At 37.0% G+C, this 20,989-nt stretch overlaps 1 protein-coding gene across 1 annotated transcript; it reads left to right on the top strand.

Annotated features, from left to right (window-relative positions):
• Positions 1–7,036: 7,036 nt before the first annotated feature.
• On the top strand, positions 7,037–7,987 carry LOC125398035 (olfactory receptor 5AN1-like). The gene has a single exon (XM_048430586.3). The coding sequence runs from the start codon at positions 7,037–7,039 to the stop codon at positions 7,985–7,987; it is 951 nt and encodes a 316-aa protein (XP_048286543.3).
• Positions 7,988–20,989: the final 13,002 nt, after the last annotated feature.

Genomic DNA, 20,989 nt, shown 5'->3' with positions numbered 1-20,989 from the left:
CTTCAAAAGCCAGACGTATAGCAATATCTTTTAGACTAATAGCCACAATACACACACACACACAAACACACACACACACACATTAGGATTAAAATCTCTCTTAATCTTCTATATCGCATCCCTAAGATTGCTCTGCGTTAATATAGTGAATGAGATCACTACATAAATATATTGATATCTTAGATAGCTGCACAAATTTGGCCTCCCAACACTTGTGTGAATTCATTGCAACATAGTCATTGGACATTCAAAATTAATGAGATTAAAAACACACGACACATAACACATTCTTACTGTCCATGTATGTTCGGCAGTTTTGGGTCCCTTTAAGGCATGTTTTTTTAAAAGTAATGTAATGGTCATAGTACAATACCTATCAATTTAAGCTGATATTTTTCAGCATTGCATGGGAGCTTTTGCCCTTCACCATCATGATGCCTTACACAATACCTTGTTTCACAGTCATGGGAAACAAATATTTGCAATAGTACAGTGATAAATGTGTCCATGGAAACAAAAGCAATAGAATGTTAATATTCTTCCAGAGCCAAGATGAGTGCTTTAAACCTATAACCCCGAGATTAATAAGGTAGGGGGAAAAGAACACTGCCCACAGAATGAGCTAGGTGGGTTCACTGGGGCTCTCAGAGACTAAAGCAGCAATAAGAGACCCTGAATGTGTCTGGTAAAGGTCCTCTGCATATATGTTATAATCCTGTAGGTTGCTGTTCTTGGCGATTTCTAACAGCAGAAATGATTCCTGTCTCTTACTCTTTTACTTGATTTGTGGACCCTTTAATCCAATAGGTTGCCTGTGTAGCCTCATTGTGAGGGTAGGTATGGTCAAAAGGCTTTTTTCTGTCTTGTCCCATCCTGCATGTGTGGATTCCTCTCCTGCCCACTGATCTCCATATCTGCTTATAAAATAATCATTTTGAGCCGTAATATTTGTAGTATGGAGGTCACTTGTTGGTTCCTGGCTGCTCAGTCCTGAAATAATCTCACAGAAACTGTATTAATTAAATCACTGCCTGGATCATTAGCTCTAATTTCTTATTGGCTAACTCTTACATCTTAATTTAACCCATATCTAGTAATCTGTGTTCTCCATGTGACTGTGGCTTACCAGCTAAAGTTCTGGTTTCTGTCTCTGATGGGGCTACATGGCTTCTTCTCGACTCTGCCTCCTTTCTCCCAGCAATCAGTTTAATTTTTCCTGCAGAGCTCTGTTCTCGCGTAGCTCTGCTATAGGCCCAAAGCAGTTTCTTTATTAACCAAGCATACAGAGCAGAACCCTACTCAATATTTGTTATAATTTCTTGGATGATAACTCAGGCTTATTACAAGCTAGTTCTTACATATAAATTATCCCATTTCTAATAATCTGTGTAACACCTCCTGTCTTTGTGACTAGCTGTTCACTAGTATATCTTGTTGCCCTGGCAACTCACTGGCATCTCCCCTCATCCTGCATTTCTTCACTTGTATCTCTGTCTAGATTTCCCTCCTAATTCTATTCTGCCTTGCCATAGGCCAAAACAGCTTTACTCAGGAACACATATTCACAGAGTACAGAGGGACATCACATATCACTTCTCCTTTTCTGTCTAATTAAAAAAGGAAGGTTTCAACACTAACATTGTAAAATTACATATAACAAAATAGGTATCAAACAAGAATTACAATTTTAATAATTATTCTTTCTGTATTTAGAAAAATTAAAGAAAACAATTTATCATCTACTTTATCTTTGTGAGTATCAAGTTTCATATCTTATTTATCTTTATTCATAAGTATGGAAAACTATAGTTATCTAGTCTTCAACTCCATGAAAGACCAGAGAAGGATACAATACTACCTGAGTAAATAGGAAGCACACTATAAGCAACTTAAAATTTTGAAGAAATGACAAAGATATGTGGCTGCCTGGACAGTCACCCAAAATTCTTCCATAACATTGGCAAATCCATCTTAAACTTACAGGCTTTGAGTGTCTGGCATACTTCTTAGTGAAGAAGGAAATTTGAAGGACAGTTCCACCTATTTTGGCAAACTTCTTCATTTGCAAAAGCAAGATGTGAGGTAACAAGTTTTGAACCTTGTGGTAAAATTGTAGAAATGGGTTAGTTTAAAAAAGAGCAAGCCAATAATAAGTTAGTACCACTGACCAAACAATTGTAATTAATATTAAGGCTCTGAATGATTATTTTAAATGTGACTGCAGGACTATTCTGGACCCAGAAAAACTTAGTTATAGGAATGTGCCCAGTCTTATAGTAACTTATGTCATGTTTGATTGAATTCCCTGGGCAGCCTGCTCTTTTCTGAAGAGAAATGGAGGAGGGGTGATCTGGTGGAAGGGGGAATTTGTGGGGGTGACTAGGAAAAATGGATGTAATGAATGAGAGAACAACAAATAGAAAAGATAAGGCAGAAAGATTTCCACAGGCTTTAGGCCTACCTGGGCTACATCTATCCTAGCCTTGATTACAGTATGAGGTGATGCCACAATCAAGTTAACAAATAAACAAACAATCAAAGCATACAAGTAAACTTCCATCTTAAAACTGAGAATCACAAGACATTTATGTAAGATTATAGTCACTAGTCTCTTTTCTCTTAATTTCATTTATCACTACATGTGATCATTACATTTCCATGTTATCTTCAGAGATTCACCAGATATTTTTATTTTGAGGGTATAATTATATAATTTCTCTTTCATTTACTCCTTCCAGAGTTTCCTATATGCCCTCCCTTACTCATTATTTGAGAGTTTCACAACTTTAAAAATAAAATTTGATCATATCAGCCACTAGCTCCACCTCTAAGTTCTTTCAGACATTCCACATAGAACCTGTCTCCCTCCATTCTCTTTTTGGGTTCTCCATTGACTCCATTCAGTAATAATTATGTGAGAAGTGAAGAATTGTAGAGCCAAGTGTGGGCAAGCTCTCAGGCATACTTCCTCGCAGGAAATTGAATTTTGCTATTTCAGCAGCTTTTTTGAACCAAAGTTCTTCAACTAATGGTGGTCTTCTTTGAGGCTCCCAATGCTGTAATTTGTGAAATTTGATCTGTGCAGGTAACCATAGCTGCTATGAGTTCATAAGTGCAATGACCCTGTCATGTCTGAAAATACAGCTTTAAAATAGCCTTTTCATTCTATGGCTTTTTACAGTTTTTCTGTCCCTATTTTCTCAATGATATGTGTGTGTGTGTCTGTGTGTGTGTGTGTCTGTATGTGTTTGCGTGTGTGTGTATAGTGTGTGTGTGTGTGCGGGACAAAGGCCTGATTTTGAGAAAGAGCTCTTCCATCTTACCATCTGCTCCCAAAAGCTCAAGTCATAAGCTTGATACAAGCACGCTCACTGAATGAGAATCTTGCCAGTTCTCAACATAAATTTCTTTTACTTTATGATACCAACACCCTAGGTTGTCATCAGGATAGGACATTTTCTGTCCTAAATTTCAGTTTCTTGTCATGAGTGGGAAGATAACTTACTGCCTTGACTTCTGCAATGTGTGTTGGCTGCATGTCTATTAGAGCTGCTGTATTGATTCACAACAGATATCTGAAAAAAAAGTGTGCATACTTATATAAACAAAATGCTTTCTATATTGTATGATTACATACTTATCAATATCAAACTATGTTATAAGCTAATTGTGCTGTCTTTGGAGACTCCTTTAACATCTCTGGACTTAATTTTGTCTTCTAGAAATGAAGATCTTGGGACTGGAAGATCCCTGTGTCCTTTGGAGATCAAATGCCTCCAAGGTCAGTGAACTTACAATCTGGTGTCATAATAGGATCACAGGGGAAGTTAAGAAGCAATGCACATGGCAAACTTGGCTGGTAATTATTAGAAAAATCTCCATGACAACCGTGATGCTGGAGAGCAAGTGTCTGTAGCATCTTCTATAATTGGCTTTTTTCCCCACTTTGGCTCTCAACAGCACATTTAAGAGGATTCCCTAGTGTTACTCTCTCACTGTCTCACCACTAGACAGCCAGGTCAATGGCCAGAAACATTTATTAGGAATATACTAGTTCCCCTTCTGGAAAATTATTGGAATATTGGTAGTTTCACCATTTGGCAAGATTCTGTCTTCCTCTAGTCTGGGTGAAGGTCAGAGGGTAAGACTTGCAGTTAGAATCAACTATCTTGAAAGTCCATCAGTTTTGCAGGAGGACTCACTATCTAATAAGATTTATTGGGATTTTCTTACTCTTCTTCTAGCCATCTCCTAACTTAAACATCCTGTATATTTTTCCTTTTACTTACTCAAATAATGTGCTGTTCAGAGAGAATACATGTTATGTTGAAAATGTCAGGCATGGGGCTGGGGTGAGAGGTGGTTGTTGAATGAAGTATGTACCTTAAATTATGTTACTTTTCTTTTTCCACTCAGAATATTGGAGATAAGAGGGTGCTAGGGCTACATGAGATTATCTATACAGTCTAACTGATTTTAAAATCCAGATATCAAGATCTAAATAAAAACAAAGGAATTGATTACGTTTCAGATTTCCTAAGAGCAGAGCATGCTTGTCCATGTATCTCAACTTTCTGTCTTCTCTGGAACTCTTTTTGCTGGCACTACATCTTTGATTACCAGGGTTATATATTTGAAATGATTGAGATTATATTCCACTGAGATGCACTGCTTTGGTTCATGACTTATAGTGGTAAGAAACAAACCAAGTCTTCTGATATGACCGATTACTCATGCACAATTCCTTAGACAGTAAAAATCTTCAAATGGTTCTCCAGTGTCAGCTCTGGTGGTCCTAGAGACACTAGATTTAGCAATGCAGTTATCAGAAAAACTCACTGCAGACACTACTAGTGCTGGCCTGTCCTTTTAAATTTCTTTTAATCACATTTTTCCTCACTCAGCAACATGTATTTAACTTATTGTTCCCAACACATTTTAATAAACTGGCCAAGTTCTTATTAGATCAGAACTGATAAGCTGTGTTTATCCAGTTAAATCTTTAACAGATTTTCTATTTTAAACTGTCTTGGGAGATGCTGAACACACAAAGAACACTAATAAAAAGAGTGAGTACATTTGTTTCTTCTCTGTTACAACATTAAATAATTTAGTCTAGAAAAGATATTAAGAGAAAGAATAATGGTCTGTAATTTTTCAGTCTTTGCTGGGAATAGTGGGTTACATAGAATATACCTAAATGTGCCTGCCAAATCACCAAAATGCAATGAGACAATGAAACATTTCAGTCATTTTTATTGAATTGACCAATTAAATTGATATTTAAGAATGCTACCCATGAGAGTTCATAATTTCAAAATGTTAATTTTGTTAATTTCATTAAGCTTAACTCAACTTGGATGAACTGAGAAACAACATTGTTTATCCTAAGAATAATCAGAAAGATGGTTAAGCTTTTAAGCCATAATGAAAATTAAGTGAAAGTAAGACTTTGAGTTTCAAATGCAAAGTCGAGTAGGACCAGATGATAATACATTCACCTGTACTTGTGGGTGGATGCAGATGTGAGTGAATGCAACACCTAACACTAAGGAGAAAGTCTCCTCCAGTCCTCCATCAACAGCACTGTCGTCTAGATAGCTCTTGGTGGAGGAAAACAAATGCAGCAATGAGAACCTGCAATGTGAGCGAGTGGGCATTTGAAAATATTCGGCAGAAGTAGATATTCTAATAACTGTTTTTCAACACCGTTATTGAAATCTGTCTCAGACCATTTTTTTTTAGGAACTAACTTTGTCAAAAAGACCTTGATGTATCATCTTTGTTCCGCCATTGACTGCATTTTAGAGGGAGGTTATGGCAGGAAGCATAATTGCTAACTTTAACAAAGTTCTGCCTGTAAGTCCCTTATGTCATTCAGTCTCTTGAGCAGTGCTAGAGGATGGTCAGTTTCATCACCACCTATACATGAGACTACTGAGGCAGTATAGTATTAGCATGATGAAGGGATATGCAGTCATGAAGTGAATATCATGACCTCCCCTCGTTCTCTCTCTCTCCCCCGGTGTTAGCATTAATGTAAATCTTAAATTGTTATTTAAATAAAGCAGATATATAAATTTGGGAAAATACAGAAATGCATGAAAAAGAAAATATAAATCATAGCACCCTTACTTTTTTGTTTGGGTTTTAATTGTTTTTAGTATGTTTCTTTAGAAATGATTTATACTGTGTATGTTTGCATGTTTACTTTTATGTCTGTGAGTTTGCATATATGTGTGCCTATGCAGTTATCTATGAATGTGGATGCAAGAGAGAAAGAAAGTGAGTGAGAGAGAAAGAGACAGAGACAGAGACAGAGACAGAGAGACAGAAAGCCATAGGTCACATTCATAAGAGTAACTATACAAGACAAATGTATACAAGAGAAGAAGAACATTCCTTGCACTCATCAGTATTGTGTTGTCCATTTCTTGGTGGTTTAGAAGATATCTTTCACACAAAAAGTGTTGCCTACTGTGTTTTGTATATTTTGTGAGTATTAACATATATTTATTTTGAATATTTATTCTTTTTCTCTTAACATGGGTTTCCACTAGTTTTCATGTTTTTACTTTATACTTGAGGTTTCAAGGTTACACTCCATTCCAAATGTGTATCAATGTATATCTGGCTCTCTAACAATTTCCCTATATTGAATCAGTTCTCAGAGACCATGAAAGTATGCTCACTCCAGAGTAATTAAAATTATAAACTTTGCCATTGGAAACCCCTTATCAACCCATTTATGTCTGAAATGTCTATTTGTTCTTGGTGCATGTCTGTAGCTGTGAGGATAATGAGCCATGGATGTTAACAGTACAGTTGTGTTTCTCCAAGTGCCGACTCTCACGCTCATCTCACCAAATTCTTTCATAGGTGATGTCACTGATTTACTTTCTCTTCTCAAGGACAAAAACAGTTCTTTTCATGGAATATTTTGAAACCGTCTCTAAGATAATGTTGTAATATCATTTGAGTCCTCAATACATTGTCTTATTTCCTTTCTTCTTTTAGGAACAGAGTCTCAGAGGTAATGATTGGGGGAAGAAATATTACCGAAATCACTCAGTTCATCCTCCTGGGATTCTCAGATTTCCCCCAAATCACAGCCCTGCTCTTTGTTATATTCCTCACACTTTACATTACAACGCTCACCTGGAACCTGTCCCTTGTTGTTTTAATAAGGATGGATTCCCACCTGCACACACCCATGTATTTTTTCCTCAGTAAGCTGTCCTTTATAGACCTCTGCTACATCACCTCAACAGTCCCTAAATTGCTTTCCAACTTCTTCCAGGAAAAGCAAACAATCAGTTTTGTGGGTTGTATAGTTCAATACTTTCTTGTTTCCACGATGGGGTTAAGTGAATCTTGCCTCATGACAGCGATGGCCTATGACAGGTATGCTGCCATTTGTAACCCACTGCTCTATTCATCAATCATGTCACCATCTCTATGTGCTTTCATGGTAATGGGAAGCTATACAGCAGGACTCATAAGTTCTTTATCTCAGATATGTGTCTTGATGCAGCTCCACTTCTGTGGACCTAATGTCATCAGACATTTCTTCTGTGACATGCCCCAGCTGTTAAATCTATCCTGTACTGACACTTTCTTTGCACACATTCTGCTTCTCATTTTGACAATGTTTTTCGGGCTTACAAATACCTTACCAATCATGATATCCTATGGCTTTATTGTCTCATCCATAATGAAGATCACTTCAGCTAAGGGCAGGTCTAAGGCATTCAATACCTGTGCTTCTCACCTGACAGCTGTTTCCCTATTCTATAGTTCTGGAATATTTGTCTATTTGCGTTCCAGCTCTGGTGGCTCTTCCAGTTTTGACAGATTTGCATCTGTCTTCTACACTGTGGTGATTCCCATGTTGAATCCTTTGATATATAGTCTGAGGAACCAGGAAATCAAAGATTCCATGAAGAGGTTGCAGAAAAAGACAATCTTTAGTCAAGGTAAACGATAAGAAAATTTCAACCTAATACCATGTTAGAGTTACTGATATCTGCTATCATGTATGTTACTGGAACACGCCAATGTCTATGGAACTTTGGATAAGACATCTTTGAAACAGACAACATACTAATAGAAACCAGCAATTGATTTGATGCAGTGGAAGCCCATCATATTTAGGACCTGTTTGAACATAATTTCTTTGTTACAAAAGGCCATCATCTCATCTTTAATTATTCTATCTATAGGCATTTGAGTAGTATCAAGTTGAGGATTTGTGCAAGGATGAAAATTCTTATATTGCAAGGCTATTACTTTATAGAAGATTCCTGATAGAGTTCTGTACTTCAGAATCTACCAACCTTGTCTCATAAATATCTTGATGTAGTGTAATAAGGACCAGGCCACTATCATTGAATTTGCTGTTATACTTATCAGGTGAGGGTGATCCTACTAAATTCTTGTTTGAATGAAATAAAGCCACATTTTGTCTTTAATGAATGTTTTATGAAGATTGATCAGAAATTCTTAATTTTGTTAAATAAATCACTTCTTGCTGTTTATTAAACTTTAGGTCTAGCACAAAGTTGGGAGTTTGAATCATTAAGAAAAATGAAGAAAAAGACAGTGTTTCCTCAGTACCAATTCTTTGATAATCTGATAGTTTTATTACTGGGACCTTCAGAAGCCAGTACTATAGCAATACCTTTTGGACCAACAGCTATGTATACACACACACACACATACACACACACACACACACACACACACACACACACATGTATGCATATATAATAATCTAATCTTTCTTAATCTTCTTTGTCACACCCATAAGATTGCTCTGGGTTAAAATAATGAATGTGATCACTACATAAATATATATTGATATTTTAAACAGCTGCCCAAATTTGGTCTCCTACGACTTGTGTGAATTCACTACAATATAATCATTGTACTGTTGACTGATTTTTCTGTCCTGCCCGGTTCCTATGGTCAATAAGACCAAAAAAAAAATCACACAGAGGTCTATATTAGTTATAAACTGATTGGACCATTAGTTTAGGCTTCTTATTAACTCTTATAACTTACATTAGCCCATTATTCTTTTCTGTGTTAGCCACATGGCTCAATATCCTTTTCAGAGAGACAGTTACATCTTCCTTCCTCTGTGGCTGGGCAATGACTGTAGAGGAATGGGCTTTCTCCTTCCTTGAATTCTCCTGTTCTCCTTGACCCACCTCTACTTCCTGTCTTGTTGTCCTACCTATATTTCCTTCCTGGCTACTGACCAATCAGGGTTTATTTAAAATATAATTGACAAAATAGAATTGTCCCATTCCACTTTCCCCTCTTTTTTGTTTTACTTAACAAGAACTCTGAATCTAATTTCCTTTGTTTAGCTTTTCTCCTGACCATTAGCCATAACAACTTGTAACCAACATCCTAAAGAAAGGAATATATCTATAGTCCATTTTTTTTCACAATGTGGGCTTAGTTTTCCAGGCTACTTTCTGCTGGTTGGGTTTGCTGATAATCTTATGGGGACCTAAAGAAAATTTAGAATTATGATCAAGTCCTGACTGGAATATCCTCTGAGGCTTGATCATCTTAGGCAGCAGTCTTTAATCTGTTCTGGATGTAGAACTCAGACATCTGTGTCATCTGTTCCTACTGGAGATTTCTCAGGTGGTCTTTCTTGATCAAACCTTATTTTTCTTAACTCAGAATAAGTCCATAGTCTCTCACATTTTGTGAAAACAAAAGCAAAACCCCATCTGCAAAGTAATATATCTTTTGACTTCAATTTAAAAGTCAAGGTATTTTCAAAATACCTATCTAGGATTAATTCAGCAGTATTTATAAACAAATATGTTTCAGGAGCTGTTGCTCCTTCCTCAGCATTCAAACAATTCAAAGATAACATTATAATACACATTATCCAGATTCTCTGTGTATGTTTCATTTTTATGTGGCTTTATTTTAATCTCTATTTCTTTTATTTTTACTTTTAATTTTTGGCTTTTTGAGACCGGTTCTCTGTGTATCTTTGGCTGTCTGGAACTCCCTTTGTTACCAGGTTGTCCTTGAACTCACAGAGATCTGCCTGTATTGGCTTCCCAAGTGCTGGGGTTAAAGACATGTGCCAGCACACCTTAAACTCACAGAGGTCTGCCTACCTCTGTCTCTCAAGTTTTGGGATTAAAGGTGTGTACCACCAAAACTCAACTATTATCTTTCTTTATTTATTTTAAGGACTTTAACCTTTTTCTTTACTCTCCCAAGCTTGCATATATTTTAACACACTGTAAAACATTTAGAAGTATTCTTCATCTTCGAATCTCTCTTCACTGTATAGCTCTCTTTTTCTGACCACGTGAGCCTTTAATTTGCTAAGCAATATTGAGAGGATTAAAGCTGTGGCTTTGATGGCTAGATCCAGCCCATTTCTTAGCTTTCTGAGATTCCAGCCTCATATCAGAGGTACAGGCCAGAGTCACGTTTATTGCTACAATTCTACAGTGTTTCAAGGTCCCTGCCAGCAAGCTAGCTCCAGCAGTGTGCTCACAAACCACACTAAAATGCTACTTAGTTCGACCACCTGCCTGAAAGAGTCAAAGTTTGCCATGGCAAGACAGCCAAAAATGCCAGCATTTTAAAACAGCATGGCTTTTTTTCCTGCTACATCTGAAAACCAAAAAAGCATGTGGTCAGCTTTTCATCAACACCATTTAAGTGTTTTGTGGCAGGACAGCTTAAAAGAGTTACAAGGTTTTACAGCTAAAGCTGAGTCAGGAAGCCTCTCTTAAATGAGAGCACTTACCTCTAGCCAACAGAGCCCACCCAAGAAAATGCTGCTATAATTGAGTTGTGCTTAACTCTATTCTTTTTTGTCTAGAATTGCTCCCTAAGCTCTGTCAGGCTTTATGTGAATGCAGTCATCCACATATTGGGCACCATTGACTTCCCAAACCATTTCCCCTTTTCTTTTTAAATAAATAGACAGGTTTTAACTTTAACATAATAAAATTAGATATAACAAACAGTTATCAAGTAAGAATTATAGTTACAGTATTTTTATCTACTTTATCTTTTATCATAATTAAGGAAATACTATATCTATTCTTCAACTCCATATGAGACAGAAACTCTGAATGTTCCTTTTAACAACACACTTGGATTTACAGAAGTACAGAGCCATTGTCCAACTCCAAAACAATATGAATATATTTATATATATTAATGTGTGTGTGTGTGTGTGTGTGTGTGTGTGTGTAAATGTAAGTGTAACCCATACTTGAATTCATAAACCATCTTCTGTTTTCTAGATGCGCCTTAGTGGATAGTTATTTTTTCTTCTGTCAGCATTCAAATATCCAGGGTCTCTTGAATTTTTGATGATGTGTATTTTCCTGCAAAGATAAGATCAGAACCCTGCCCCAACCCTGTATGGCTTTTCTTACCACCTGGATGATTGTCACCATTGTGGATGAGCTGTCATTTCTCTGTTTCAATAGGTTTCTCCTTTTCAAAGTGAATATATATTAATTTTGATGATATTCATAATTTTTCCTCTCCTGTGGAAACAAGAGCAAACCCCTTACCCAACATAGCACATCTCCTAGTTTCCATTGTGAGGTCAACACATCCTTGAATTATACTGGTTGATTCAATTCAGAAGATTTTTCCATTATTCAATGCTTCTCTGTTGTTGTTCTTCCTTTCCCATTAGTATTAAAAAATTCAAGGATAATAAAGCATTTTGCAATCTATTTCTGAGGGTATCTTTCATCTCTTTCTGTTTTTCAACATATCCTTTATAGTATGATTTGACCTTTCTATAACTGCCTGACCTGTAGGATTATTTGGTATACCTGTAATGTGCTTTATATTATAATAAGCAAAAAAGCATTTTATTTTCTTAGATACATATGCTGGACCATTGTCTGTCTTTATTTGTGAGGTATAACCATGATAGCCATAACTTCCAATAAATGTGTGATTACTGAATCAGTCTTTTCTGAGCTCAAGGCTGTAGATATGCCTCGCTAAAAAATGTAACAAGCCACATGGCTAGCATAGACAACTAATATAAGGTATAAGAGTTAATTAGAATCATGAGCTAATGTACCAATCATTTTATGATCAATGTAGACTTCTGTGTGATTTCCTTGGGACTTAACAACTGAGTGAACCAGGTGGGATAGAAAATCTTGGTCAACATTGGACATTCAAAATTGATGAGATTAAAAACACATAACATACTGACACATTCTTATTGTCTATGTATGTTCAGCAGTTTTGGGTCCCTTCATAGTGTGTTTTTAACAGTAATGTAATGGTCATAGTATAATACCTAATGATTTAAACTGATATTTCCCAGTATTGCAGGAGAGTTGTTGACCTTCACCATCATGAGGTCTTACACAATACCTTGGTTCACAGTCATGGGAAATAAATATTTGCAATAGTACAGTGATAAACATGTCTATGGAAACAAAAACAATAGAATATGAATATTCTTCCAGAGCCAAGATGAGTGCTTTAAACCTATAACCCCAAATTTAATAAGATAGGGGGAAAAGAACACTGCCCACAGAATGAGCTAGGTGGGTTCACTGGAGCTCTCAGAGACTGAAGTAGCAAAAGAAACCCTGCATGTGTCCGATATAGGTCCTCTGCATATATGTTATAATCCTATAGGTTGTTGTTCTTGGCTATTCCTAACAGCAGGAACGGTGCCTGTCTCTCACTCTTTTGCTTGATTTTTGGACCCTTTACTCTAATAGATTGCCTCTGTATCCTTGTTATGAGCGTGGGTGTAGTCAGAAGACCTTTTTCTGTCCTGCCCCATCCTGCTTGTCTGGAATCCCCTCCTGCCCACTGATCTCCATATCTGCTTTTAAAATTATTTTGAGCCTTAATATTTGTAGTAGGGAGGTCACTTGTTGGTTCCTGGCTGCTCAGTCCTGAAATAATCTCACAGAAACTGTATTAATTAAATCACTGCCTGGATCATTAGCTCTAATTTCTTATTGGCTAACTCTTACATCTTAATTTAACCCATATCTAGTAATCTGTGTTCTCCATGTGACTGTGGCTTACCAGCTAAAGTTCTGGTTTCTGTCTCTGATGGGGCTACATGGCTTCTTCTTGACTCTGCCTTCTTTCTTCCAGCATTCAGTTTAATTTTTCCTGCAGAGCTCCGTTCTTGCGTAGCTCTGCTATAGGCCCAAAGCAGTTCCTTTATTAACCAATGATATTCCTAGCATACAGAGGGAAACCCTACTCAATATTTGTTATAATTTCTTGGATGACAACTCAGGCTTATTACAAGCTAGTTCTTACATATAAATTAACCCATTTCTAATAATCTGTGTGACACCTCCTGTCTTTGTGGTGCTAGCTGTTCACTAGTATGTCTTGTTGCCCTAGCAACTCACTAACATCTCCCTCCATTCTGCATTTCTTCTCTTGTATCTCTGTCTAGATTTCCCTCCTAATTTTATTCTGCCTTGCCATAGGCCAAAACAGCTTTACTTAGGAACACATATTCACAGAGTACAGAGGGACATCACATATCACTTCTCCTTTTCTGCCTAATTAAAAAGGAAGGCTTTTAACTTTAACATTGCAAAATTACATATAACAAAATAGGTATCAAACAAGAATTACAATTTTAATATTTATTCTATTTGTACTTAGCAAAATTAAAGCAAACAACTTATCATCTATTTTATCTTTGTATCAACTTTTATAACTTATATCTTTTACCATAAGTATGGAAATCTATAATTGTAACTATCTAATCTTCAACTCCATCAAAGACTCCAGAGGAATATAATACTACTTAAGTAAATAGAAAGCACACTGTAAGCAACTTATAATATGTAGAAATGACAAAGATATGTGGCTGCCTGGACAGTCACCCAAAATCTTCTATAACATTGGCACATCCATCTTCAACCCACAGGCCTTGAGTTTCTGTCATATTTCTTAGTGAAGTAGAAAAATTGAAGGACAGTTCCACCTATTTTGGCAAACTTCTTCATTTGCAAAGCAAGATATGAGGTAACAAGTTTTGAACCTTGTGGTAAAATGTAGACTAATAGACATAGGTTAGTTTAAATGCTAAGACCTAGCCAATAATAAGTTAGAACCACTGACCAAACAATTATAATTAATATTAAGGTTCTGAATGATTATTTTAAATGTGACTGCAGGACTGTTCTGTTCCCCGAAAAACTTCTGGCTATAGGAATGTGCCCAGTCTTACAATAATTTGTGCCACGTTTGATTAAATTCCCTGGGCTGCCTTCTCTTTTCTGAAGAGAAATGGAGGAGGGGTGGATCTGGTGGATAAGTGAATTTGTGAGGATGATTGGGAGAAATGTATGTAATATATGAGAGTACAATAAATAGAAAAAATAAGTCAGGCTTCAGGGCTACCTGTACTACATCCATCCTAGCCTGGACCACAGTATGAGGCTATGCCACAATCAAGTTAACAAATAAACAAACAATCAAAGCATGCAAGCAAACTTCCATATTGAAACAGAATATCACAAGACCTTTATGTGAGGTTAAAGTCACTAGTCCCTTTTCTCTTAATTTCTTTTTCTTTTTTGATTTTTATTGAGTTCTTCATTTTTCTCTGTTCTCCTCCCTGCCTCTCTCACTTCAACCCTCTCCCAAGGTCCCCATGCTCCCAATTTACTCAGGAGATCTTGTCTTTTCCTATTTACCATGAAGATTAGATCTATGTATATCTCTCTTAGGGTCCTCATTGTTGTCTAGGTTCTCTGGGATTGTAATTTGTGGCCTGATTTTCTTTGCTTTATGTTTAAAAAAACACTTATGAGTGAGTACATGTAATAATTGTCTTTCTGTGTCTGGGTTACCTAACTCAAAATGATGCTTTCTAGTTCCATCCATTTTCCTGGAAAATTCAAGATCTTGTTACTTTTTTTTCTGTTGTGTAGTACTTCGTTGTATAAATGTACCACATTTTTCTTATCCATTCTTCAGTCAAGGGACATTTATGTTGTTTCCAGGTTCTATGACAAACAATGCTGTTATGAACATAGTTGAGCACACATCTTTGTGGCATGATTGAGCATCCTTTGGACATATACCCAAAAGTGATATTATTGGGTCTTAAGGAAGGTTGTTTCCTAATTTTCTGATGAATCACCACTCTGACATCCAAGGGGGCTGTACCAGGTTGCATTCCCACCAGGAATGCAGAAGTGTTCTCTTTTCTCCACAAGCTCTCCAGCACAAGTTGTCATCAGTGTTTTTGATCTTGGCCATTTTTACAGGTGTAAGATGGAATCTCAGAGTTGTTTTAATTTGCATTTCTCTGATGACTAAGGATGTTGAACATTTACTTAAGTGTCTTTCAGCCATTTTAGATTTTATTTAACACTACGTGTGGTTAGTTTTTTTTTTCTGGAGTATTTAGAATGTGCATGGATGATTAGTGACTGGAACTCCCCAGGAAGGCAGCTGCTTATTAGTCAAATTTGCTAGAGAAGTGAAATCATTGTTGATCTTGCTGCTCCAGAGTTACTTATACTTTGGTATAATATTTTATAGAAAATTATACCATTTTGTAATAAAGTCATTGGTTCAAGAAGTGAACTTGGGACTACCAGGAGTCCCTGTTCCTGTTCTGAGGAGATCAATCCAGACTGGTGAGTGTGTGACATTCCGGGGCAGACGGTCCAAGAACAGAGCATAGAACCCCTCCAGCTCCTGCTGCAGGGGCTTCTTTGTTTCATACTAACCTGACTCCCACAAGCCTGCCCTATTGTCTGGGAAGTCCATGGTCCAGGAAAAGTTCCTGCTCTTACCCTGAGGCTTTCCACCCAGAGGGGTGAGTGTCTGCCAACTGGACCAAAGGACCCTGGAAGGGAGTGTAGGGCACCTCCTGTTCCTGATGCAGGGGCTTCTTTGTTCCACAAGACTCTGCTCTCCCCTAAATTTGGCCCTTTTGTTTGCGGGGTCCTTGGACTACCAGGAGTCCCTCTTCCTGTGCTGAGAAGATCAATCCAGACTAGTGAGTGTGTGCCATTCCAGGGCAGACTGTCCAAGAACAGAGCACAGGGCTCCTCCAGCTCCTTCTGCAGGTTCTTTGTTGTTCCACACGAACTTGCCTCCCCCAAGCCTGCCCTACTGTCTGCGAGATCCTTGGCCCAGGAACAGTTCCTGCTCCTACACGGAGGAGATCCACCCAGAGAGTCAGTCACAGCATAGATTGGACCAAGACGCCAAGACTCTACTGGCTGCATTTGAGAAGATGGGCAGGCACCGATGCAAGAATTCCGCCAACAATCTGAAAAATAACATGATAACACCAGAATCCAGCGAACATACAACAGGAAGATTTGAACACCCTAATCCAGAAGTAGAAGAAATAGACTTTAAACGTAACATTATGAAAGTGATACAGTCCCTTAAACAGGATGTGAAAAGCTCCCTTAAAGAAATGGGTGAGAAGAATAACAAAAAGTTTGAAGAAATGAATAAATCCCTCAAAGATACCTTAGGAAACCAAGAAAAAGCAATGAAACAGGTAATGGAAACAGTTCCTGGCTTGAAAAATGAAATGGAGGTAATGAAGAAAGCTCAAACGAAGGGACAGCTGGATATGGAAACTATGGGTAAATGAACAGGTACTACAGAGACAAGTATAACCAACAGAATACAAGAGATAGAAGAAAGAATCTCAGGCACTAAAGATACTATAGAGGAAAAAACTCATTGATTAAAGAAAACAGCAAATCCAACAAATTCTTAACACAAACATCCAGGAAATCTGGGACACCATGAAAAGATCAAACCTAAGAATAATAGGGCTAGAAGAAGGAGAAGAATTACAGTACAAAGGCCCAGAAAATATATTCAACAAAATTGTAGAAAAAAACTTTCACAACCTAAAGAAGGATATTCCTATGAAGGTACAAAAAGCATACAGAACACCAAATAGACCGGATCAAAAAAAATTCCCTTGCTATATAATAATCAAAACACAAAACATACAGAATAAAGAAAGAATATTAAGAGCGGCAAAGGAAAAATGTCAAGTAAGATATAAAGGTAAACCTATCAGACTTACACCTAACTTCTCTATGGGAAGCATGAAAGCCAGAAGGTATTGGATAGATGTGCTGCAGAAACTAAGAGACCAACGATGCAAGCCCAGACTACTATACCCAGGCAAGCTTTCTTTCACCATCGATGGAGAAAGCAAAATATTCCAGGATAAAACAAATTTAACTAATACATAGTCACAAATCCAGCCTTACAGAAAGTAATAGAAGGAAAATCACAACCCAAGGAATCCAACAACACCCACAATAACTTAGAGATCTAATGACCCTCCATAAGTACAACCCAAAGAAGGGAAACACACAAACTCTACCACCAGAAAATAATAATAATAATAACCAGAGTTAACAGCCACTGGTCAGTAATATCACTTAATATCAATGGTCTCAATTCACCTATAAAAAGGCACAGGATAAGACAATGGATGTGAAAGCAGGACCCAACATTCTTCTGTTTACAAGAAACACACCTCCACCACAAAGATAGACATTTACTTAGAGTAAAGGGTTGAGAAAAGGTTTATCAATCAAACAGACCTAAGAAACAAATGGGTGTGGCTATTCTAATATCTAACAAAATTGACTTCAAACTAAAATCAATCAGAAGAGATGGAGATGGACACTTTATACTCATAAAAGGAACAATTCATCAGGATGAAGTCTCAATCCTGAATACCTACACCCCTAATATAAAAAAAGCACCCACATATGTAAAAGAAACATTACTAGAACTCAAAGTACACATCAAACCCCACATACTAATAGTAAGAGACTTCAACACTCCTCTCTCACCAATGGATAGGTCAACCAGAAAGAAACCTAACGGAGAAATAAGAGAACTAAAGGAGATAATGAAACAAATGGACTTAACAGACATATATAGAACATTCCACACAAATAGGAAAGAATATACCTTCTTCTCAGCATCTAATGGAACCTTCTTGAAAATTAATCACATACTTGGTAACAAAGCAAACTTTCACAGATACAAAACAATTTTAGTAACCACCTGTGTCTTAACGGATCACCATGGAATAAAGTTAAAATTTAATAACAATTCTATCCCCGGAAGGCCTACAAACTCATGAAAACTGAACAGTCAACTACTGAACCACCCCTGGGTCAGGGAAGAAATAAAGAAAGAAATTAAAGTCTTCCTTGAATTCAATGAAAATAAAGACACAACATACCCAAACCTATGGGATACTATGAAAGCAGTGCTAAGAGGAAAGTTCATAGCACTAAGTGTCCACATTAAAAAAACGGAGAAAGCTCACATTGGAGACTTAACAGCACAGCTGAAAGCTCTAGAAAAAAAAGAAGCAGACTCACCCAGGAGGAGTAGAAGACTGAAAATAATCAATCTGCAGGCTGGAATCAACAAAATGGAAACACAGAAAACAATTCAAAGAATCAATAAAACAAAGAACTGGTTCTTGGAGAAAGTCAACAAGATTGATAAGCCCCTTTGCAAACTAATCAAAAGGCAGAGAGAGAATGCGCAAATTAACAAGATCAGAAATGAAAAGGGGGACATAGCAACAGACATTGAGGAAATTCAAAGAATCATTAGGTCTTACTACAAAGGCCTATATGCCACAAAGTTGGAAAATGTATAAGAAATGAACTTATTCTTAGATAAATACCATATGCCACAATTAAATCAAGACCAGGTGAACAATTTAAATAGACCTATAAGTCGTGGGGAAATAGAAGCTGTCATAAAAAACCTCCCAACAAAAAAAAGCCCAGGACCAGACAGTTTTAATGCATAGTTTTACCAGAAATTCCAAGAAGAGCTGATACCTATACTCCTTAAGGTGTTTCACATAGTAGAAACAGAAGAGTCATTGCCAAACTCTTTTTATGAAGCTACAGTTACCTTGGTCCTTAAACCATACAAAGACTCAATAAAGATTAAGAATTACAGACCAATCTTGCTCATGAACATAGATGTAAAAATTCTCAATAAAATATTGGCAAACTGAATCCAAGAATACATCAAAAAAAAAATTATCCACTACGATCAGGCAGGCTTCATTCCAGAGATGTAGGGCTGGTTCAACATACAAAAATCTATCAATATAATCCATCATATAAATAAACTGAAAGAAAAAAAAACATATGATCATTTCATTAGATGCTGAAAAAGTATTTGACAAAATTCAACACCCCCTTCATGATAAAGGTCTTGGAGAGTTTAGAGATACAAGGATCATATCTATATAATAGAAGCAATATATAGCAAGCCAACAGCTAATATGAAATTAAATGGAGAGAAACTCAAAACCATTCCACTAAAATCAGGAACGAGACAAGGCTGTCTACTCTAGCCATATCTCTTCAACATAGTGCTTGAAGTTTTAGCAATAGCAATAAGACAACATAAGGAGATCAAGGAGATTCAAATTGAAAAGGAAGAAGTCAAACTTTCGTTATTTGCAGATGATTTGATTGTGTACATCAGTGACCCCAAAAGCTCTTCCAAAGAACTCCTACAACTGATAAATACAGTGATGTGGCAGGATACAAGATCAACTCAAAATAATCAGTAGCCCTTCTGTACACAAAGGATAGAGTAGCAGAGAGGGAAATCAGAGAAATTTCACCTTTTACAATAGCCACAAATAGCATAAAGTATCTTGCGGGTAACTCTAACCAAGGAAGTGAAAAATCTATTTGACAAGAACTTTAATGCTTTGAGGAAAGAAATTGAAGAGGACACCAGAAAATGGAAGAATCTCCCATGCTCTTAGATGGGTAGGTTCAACATATTAAAAATGGCAGTCCTACCAAAGGCAATCTATAAATTCAATGCAATCCCTATCAAAATCCCAACAAAAATTTTCACAGACCTTGAGAGAACAATAATCAACTTTATATGGAAAACCAAAAACCCAGGACAGCCAAAACAATCCTATACAATAAAGGAACTACCGGAGGCATTACCATCCCTGACTTCAAACTCTATTACAGAGCTACAGTAATGAAAACAGCTTGGTATTGGCATAAAAACAGAGACATTGACCAATGGAATGGAATCAAAGACACGGATATTAACCCACAAACCTATAAACACCTGATTTTTGACAAAGGAGCTGAAAGTATACAATGGAAGAAAAAAAGCACCTTCAACAAATGGTGCTGGCATAACTAGATGTCAACCTGTAGAAGAATTAAAATAGATCCATATCTATCACCATGCACAAAACTCAAGTCCAAATGGATTAAAGACATCAACATTAATCTGACCACACTGATCCTGATAGAAGAGAAAGTGAGAAGTAGACTGAAACACATGAGCACAGGAGACCACTTTCTACTTACAACCCCAGTAGCACAGACAAGAGCAACAGTGAATAAATGGGACCTCCTGAAACTGAGAAGCTTCTGTAAAGCAAAGGACATTGTCATTAAGACAAAAAGACAACCTACTGAATGGGAAAAGATCTTCACCAACCCCGCATCATACAAAGGTCTGATCTCCAAAATGTATAAAGAACTCAAGAAACTGTACATGTAAATTCTAATTAACCCAATTAAAAGATGGGGTACTGAACTGAAAAGAGAATTCTCGTCAGACGAAGTTCAAATGGCCAAAAGGCACTTAAGGTCTTGTTCAATCTCTTTCGTGATCAGGGAAATGCAAATCAAAACAACTTTGAGATACCATCTTGCACCTGTCAGAATGGCTAAAATCAAAAACACCAATGATAGACTATGCTGGAGAGGATGTGGAGTAATGGGAACACTCATCCATTGTTGGTGGGAATGCAAACTTGTGCAATCACTTTGGAAATCAGTGTGGCAGTTTCTCAGGAAATTGGGAATCAATCTACCCCACTCTTGGGAATATACCCAAGAGATGCCCTATCATACCACAAAAGCATTCGTTCAACTATGTT

The sequence above is a fragment of the Myodes glareolus genome, chromosome 7 (genome assembly GCF_982192425.1).
Source record: "Myodes glareolus chromosome 7, mMyoGla1.1, whole genome shotgun sequence".
Classification (NCBI taxonomy): Eukaryota; Metazoa; Chordata; class Mammalia; order Rodentia; family Cricetidae; genus Myodes; species Myodes glareolus.
The sequence above is the reverse complement of the archived record's forward strand: the minus strand, read 5'-3'. Positions and strand labels throughout refer to the sequence as shown.

What these genes read in the sequence shown, in the direction of transcription:
- LOC125398035 (XM_048430586.3), top strand. Translation starts at nt 7,037, where the DNA reads ATGATTGGGGGAAGAAATATTACCGAAATCACTCAGTTCATCCTCCTG.